This window comes from Poecilia latipinna, unplaced genomic scaffold, assembly GCF_001443285.1.
Source record: "Poecilia latipinna isolate Pla-1442-1.1 unplaced genomic scaffold, P_latipinna-1.0 Scaffold592, whole genome shotgun sequence".
Taxonomy (NCBI): Eukaryota; Metazoa; Chordata; class Actinopteri; order Cyprinodontiformes; family Poeciliidae; genus Poecilia; species Poecilia latipinna.
Genome location: NW_015113208.1, coordinates 123,023 through 129,022, shown reverse-complemented (window position 1 = coordinate 129,022; position 6,000 = coordinate 123,023). Strand labels below are relative to the sequence as shown.

The window sequence follows — 6,000 nt, the reverse complement described above, 5'->3', positions numbered from 1 at the left end:
AACAAAAAGAGAAAATATAAACATATATATATATATATATATATATATATATATATATATATATATATATATATATATATATATATATATATATATATAAATATATATATAAAAAAAGGGGGGGGAGGGGGGATGATGCATAGCCCTGTTCCTGTGGGAGTCTTATGGTGAGTATGATATCATCCCTCTTATGAAAAATGCCTCCACATGTGCACTTGCAGACACAGACACACACAAGCTCAGGGCCTGCCTTAAATAACTTTTAATCAAGTTTCAAGGTGTGGGTTTCAAGCCTCCTTGCATGGAGGTTCATAATCAAAGCACACAGGAAGGAGACATGTCATGGACCGATAAGAGTTCTCACTGCACTGTGCGCATTGCACCTTTATGCTGAGGACCGTGTGACAAAAAGGCTCTGAAACCCTAAATAAAGTGTTGCTGCTAAACATGAAACACCTCTAACAATATGTCTAATAGATGAACAAATATGAATCTGGAAGAAAAAAAAAAAAAAGAAGAAGAATTTCAATCTAAAATAGACATCCAGCTGCAAAATCAGACCTGAACTAAATGAAGGACTCAAAACTTACTCTCTAGAGCTCATGTTGCTCCACATTCTTCAAACGTCTCTCCCCTGCAGCAGTTGATGCTGGTGGGCTACACAATGAGTAGAAAAGAGAGGCTTGCTCTTCTATATGTTATGTGTGTCTGACTCTTAAGGGTTGAAGCCTGACTTGCACAAGTACGTTCTAGCTTGAGGCACACGCCCGCTGCGTGCATTTCTGTTACACTCACTTGCACAGAGCAAATGCCCTTAATAACCATTTAGCTGCTAAGGCACGCTGGTCTGTCTCCCAGTCACAGCCTTAGCCGCTAATTACATTCCCAAAGTAATGGACAGTTCTGTGTTCCCTCAATGCTTCCCTTTTTTCCAGAGCACAATCAGCCAGCTGCCTTCGCGAGTGGGACTTGGTGGTCAGTGCAGACATGAAATGAATGTCCAAAATTCAACTCAAGACAGGCAGGTTTTTTTTTTTTTCTTCTTAAGCTAAAGATCAACATTAAGTTTTTTTTTGTTTTTTTTAAGATGTTGTTTTCCTAAATTTTTCAGCTTTTATATTGCTAAGTATGCATTCTTCTCTGCATAAAGCAAGCACAAGTGCTGAGTATAAAAGAAAATAAAAATATTAAGCCAGTCTGCAACCTGGTCTGCACAGACACGTATTAAAATTATTGAATAAGAAATATACCTTCAATATATAAAACATTTTATTTATTTCTGTAATCAAATTGAAAAAGTAAAATTTATTTTAAAGACGTTCAACATAGTGACGTTTTTGGGAATTAAGATTTACTAAAAATCAAAAGCCAATAAAAAAAGATTCATTTTTACATAGAGAAAAATGATGGCCAAGTTATGTATTATGCAATCACTAGGGAGATTTTTATCTTGATAGTTGTCCAGGAGACATTCACTGATACTTTCCACAAAATAGATTATTCATATAGGATCACTGCTTAAGAAGTTGGCTGCATCCAATACAGTTGGAAAGTTGACCAGAAGGGAAAAGTGTGGTTGTGCAACTAAATATTACAATCCATCAAAATAAAAATGTATATATAACTCAATTTGTAGATTCAGCAAACACACAGTGATATATTGCAAGGGTAATTATGCCTATAACAGCTTGTGAAAACCCCAATTTCAATCATTCACATTTCTGACCCTTAAAAATATACGTTAATATAGAAATGCCTACTGAAAAGTATGTTTGTGTACTTTACACCTAATATTTTTCCAGGCTAATTTTGCAACAGTTACAGTATCATTGCAGCATGGAGGCAATCAGCTCTGGTTCTGCGAGGTGTTAAGGAACCCCTGGTTGCTTTAATAAGGGCCTTCAGTTCGAATCCATTGTTGGGTCTGGTGTGCATCATCTTCCTTTTTGACAATGCCCCACAGAGTTTCTATGGGGCTTGGGGTGAGGAGAATTGGCCAGTCAAATACAGCATTACCATAGTAACTAAAGTACTGTCTTTTGAAACTGAGGGCCGGTGTAAAGTCGTCCTGGATATCAAAATCAGCATCTTCATAAAGCTTGTTAGTGAAGGGATGCGTGAAGTGCTCTAAAATTACCCCTGTTGCTTAGGAACCCTTTGCTATCACACTTTATCCTTTCACTTGACTTTCCATTAATATATCCTGCTTCCATAGATACAGCTCTGTGAAAAGGCATCTTCTTAAAAATAACAATGTGAAGGGTGTCAATGGTTGTATTATAAACATCTGAGAAGTCAGCAATCATCCCTCTGATTGACATTTATGTCCTTTAAATCAATTTTAAATGTGTCTTGTGCTGGTTTCTTTTATTTATTCACAATGGGGCTGGAGCTCAAGTTCTCTTCTAGAAAATGAATTTATCAAATGAAAAATACTGTCAAGTTTTTGGTGGCTCACTACGTCAGCTAATTAGCTGGACGATGTTATCATCTCAATCTGCGCCAGCTGCCATTTTTATTTTAACCACAGCCACTCGCCCAAGTCAAAACACGTTTACTACCATCATGTTGAATCATTAAAAATGTCCCTTAGATCAGAGACAATTCAATCCTCTCTGTGATAAGACGCACGGCAACATAAAAGGTGGCCTCGTCTGACCATCTACACATAAGTTTTGTGCATAAAGGATTTGAGAAAAATAAAAGCGTGTTTGAAGTGATTAAGATTCTTATTATCGAGTCCACATACCTTGTACATAGTGAGAGAGCTGTCATGGTTGGATAGCCAAAGCAGACAGTCTTTCACTGCCTCTACCAGACAACTGAGGCAGCCGAAGGCCACTGTTAGGAGTGACGTGAATACCAAACAAACGTGAATCCAAACGGAGCATACCTCGTTTCTCTACTGTGAAGTGCACAATTTTCTTCTCTGAAACCACGATTTTCTCTTTTTTTTGCTATTTTACTCACAACCGCAGCACCCAAGACAAAATATTCCATCAGTGTAATAATTTTCAGAGCTCCGATGCACTCCAGTGGCAGTGGGACTGAGCACATTATTTGCAATGTGGTGTTTTTGGACCTGTAAATACAAGTGCTCCTTCCCTGAGCTGTTTCAGAGAGGTGCCCTCAACCAGAGCACACAACCCAGATTTCCCATCGGCACTGCCTGATAGTCGACCCTGGACTGTGTTTGCATGGCTGTGGATGTTTGTGATTGAGAGAGCAGAGGTGTTCCGACAGAACATGCCTATCTGAATTGCTTACCAAATGAGCAACCTAAAAATTAAAATGATCACCACAAAATATTCATACAAACAGTAATGAATCCACATAATTACATACAGTGTATAAAAAGCCACAATTTGCTAAAATGTCAAAACAACGCTGGAGATTTTTTTTTTTTTTGTTAAAATATTTTTACCAATACGTCGTTCAAACTCATATGTTTACATACACTATGATTACTATGCATTTAAAGAATCTACAATTAGTTGTAACAATAGTCTTTAATTGCGAAACATTCGTTGCAGATGTAGAAACAGTAGAGTGAAAATACATTAACCTGTTGAGTTTTTCTAAATTTTAATAAAACATTGCCACAGTGTTTTATGATGAAATGACAATGGGAGATGAAAATGAGAAAAAAATGGGTTGCAAAGGGCGCTGTTGCAAATCTCCAGTGGTAAGTGGGCGAGAGGCAGGGTACACCCTGGACACGTCGCCAGTCCTTAGCAGTTCTAATAATATACTAATACTAATATTATCACTGTTTTGTAAAATTTGTTTAAAAAAAAAAAGTATTATTACAGGCTGAAGGTAATTAACCAAAAGTGGAACGAGGAACAAAAAAAGTATTTATCAACATAGATATTTTTAGAAGTGGTGGCATGTTAACAAATTAGACAACAGATAAATCTGTGGGTATAAAAAATAATGTAAGCTGTTTAAATTGACTAGATAATAAGTATTGGTGAAGTTCAGAGCAACAGTGTGGAGTTTTTAACATCACAGGCATCACACTGGGCTAAAATAGTAACTTTATTTTAAAACACTTTTACCAACTGGCTGTGAAGTACAGGAATGATAGTATCATGTTGCTGTAAGTGTGGCAGCAATAAAGGAAGCTTAAGCTAATGCTAATGAGGCATTAGCAATGCTAACAATGTTTTCTTGATCACATTTGGAGCAATAAAACTAAACATACATCCAAATTAGTGACAAACTGGTTGTTGGACAACAAAGTGATGGTTTGTGTTGCAGACGTTGCAAAATCCTTATCTCATTCCTACAGAAAATGAGTGGCCAGAGCTGAAAAGGTGTGTGTGTAACCAGGGCGGCCTCAAATCCTGACTCGGTTACACCAGTTTTGTCAGGAGGAATGGGCGACAATTGAACCAAATTATAACTAGGCACTGTGGAAGGCAATGCTGCCCATTATTAAAGAAATCTATGTAAATGAATATGACAATAAATCACTTATTTAGCTTTAACTATTTTGGCTATTCTATTGTAATCTTAGTTTTCTCAATTCTACAAGAAAATGAATGAATCTTTCAAACCTTGGCGATAAGTGTCAAATTCTCAAAAAGTCTTTGATTAATCAAGTGTTTCACAAACATAAAACATTTTTAACTGTAATTTCCATGAGGTCTAAAGTCTGGCTTAATCCAATACCAGAGAGTGAAATATAAACGTTTCGTGTCTTTCATCCAGTGTAGGAAAATACCGTGTTTCAACTGCATTTGCATACATTTTTACTTGCACTATTTCTGTGTTTACGGTTTACATACCTAATTAAACGTGCAATAAATCCATTTTAAGAGAAGTCGATTCATTATTAATAGTTAAACGCAGTAGGCTGCAACATAATAATACAGCATTAACATTTGGAACATTAAATCACTTTGCCATATGTCTCAGTTTCTCTCCCCAATGCATTAGTTTAATTACGGTTATTAGGAGTGATGAAAATATACAGCTCAGGTATGCATTATGTGAATACTAAAACACCTAGATCAGCCTCTCTGGATATTCCAATAAGAAGGGAGCAAAGGTCTCTGCCAAAACAGAGGACAAAAACAGGGATGTGAGAGACAAGTCAGAGAGGTTGGCGAGTTATTTTCTCTCCGTTTCAGGCTCTCTGGCCATACCAGGAATGAGAGCTCACCTGAATAGGACCAGTAGGGGTCACCAGCTGTCCTCCTCTCCCTCATTACGCCGGTGCTCCCAGGACGGCTGCCTCCAGTGAAGCGAGGTTGGTCACCCGATGCAACTGTGGGGGACAGAGATGGAGGTCAGGAAATCCACTGGGGCAAAGGGAAGTTTACGAACAGAGGGGAAACAGAATCATTAATCGACTAAAAATGTCTGAATAAAGCATCTGGCGTCAATGGAATTAGCATACGTGTCTGGATTTAGAAGGAATAAACAACACATCGCCAGCATCATCAATGACCTTGCTCACACCTGAAGCAAACAGACCCCAGCTCAGAGATAAACCATACAGTTGTGGTTGGTGTCGAATGACTAATGTAGAGACACAAATAAGCAGAGAGACACAGTCGCAACTATGAATCTAGACAAAAAAAAAAAAATCTCTTTTAAAGTCTTCCAATATTGTGTGCCATAGAATATTTTAACTCTAAAAATGCTGCTGTTTTTATGCTTTCAGCAGCAGTTGAGGCTGAATCTCATTTCCCTTGACTTTTTGGAATGCAGTAGTAGTTGGCCAATACCTCCTCACTGTTATAAGTTCACACCTTGCATGCCAGCACAATAGTCAGACTGTTGGATGGAGTCTCGCTGCAGTAGATGCCCACACAGATTACAGTGCCCAAAATGCTAAAGGTCATGGAGAGTGTTGAATGTACACATGAAAAAGACGGTTCAGAGTGAGGAAAATTTAGATTTACCATAACTGATAACATCCTTGAATTATTTACTAATGATATTGCACTGTGTTATTTTCTCAATTTTGTCAATAGGATAATTTACCTG

The 6,000-nt window shown here is 37.5% G+C and overlaps 1 protein-coding gene and 1 long non-coding RNA gene across 2 annotated transcripts in view; both read right to left on the bottom strand.

The window, feature by feature from the left end:
- The window catches only part of LOC106953608 (uncharacterized), a 16,987-nt gene extending 13,592 nt beyond the window's left edge, over positions 1-3,395 (bottom strand). Inside the window, exons 1-2 of the long non-coding RNA XR_001426228.1 lie at positions 3,384-3,395; positions 236-246 (exon numbers count right to left, since the gene is read on the bottom strand). This is a non-coding gene — a long non-coding RNA (uncharacterized LOC106953608). The remainder of the gene's footprint in view (positions 1-235; positions 247-3,383) is intronic.
- The window catches only part of LOC106953607 (protein tyrosine phosphatase receptor type G), a 161,000-nt gene that overhangs the window by 120,267 nt on the left and 34,733 nt on the right, over positions 1-6,000 (bottom strand). Inside the window, exon 2 of the mRNA XM_015042494.1 lies at positions 5,171-5,275. Within this exon, the coding sequence (XP_014897980.1) occupies positions 5,171-5,275 (105 nt within the window). The remainder of the gene's footprint in view (positions 1-5,170; positions 5,276-6,000) is intronic.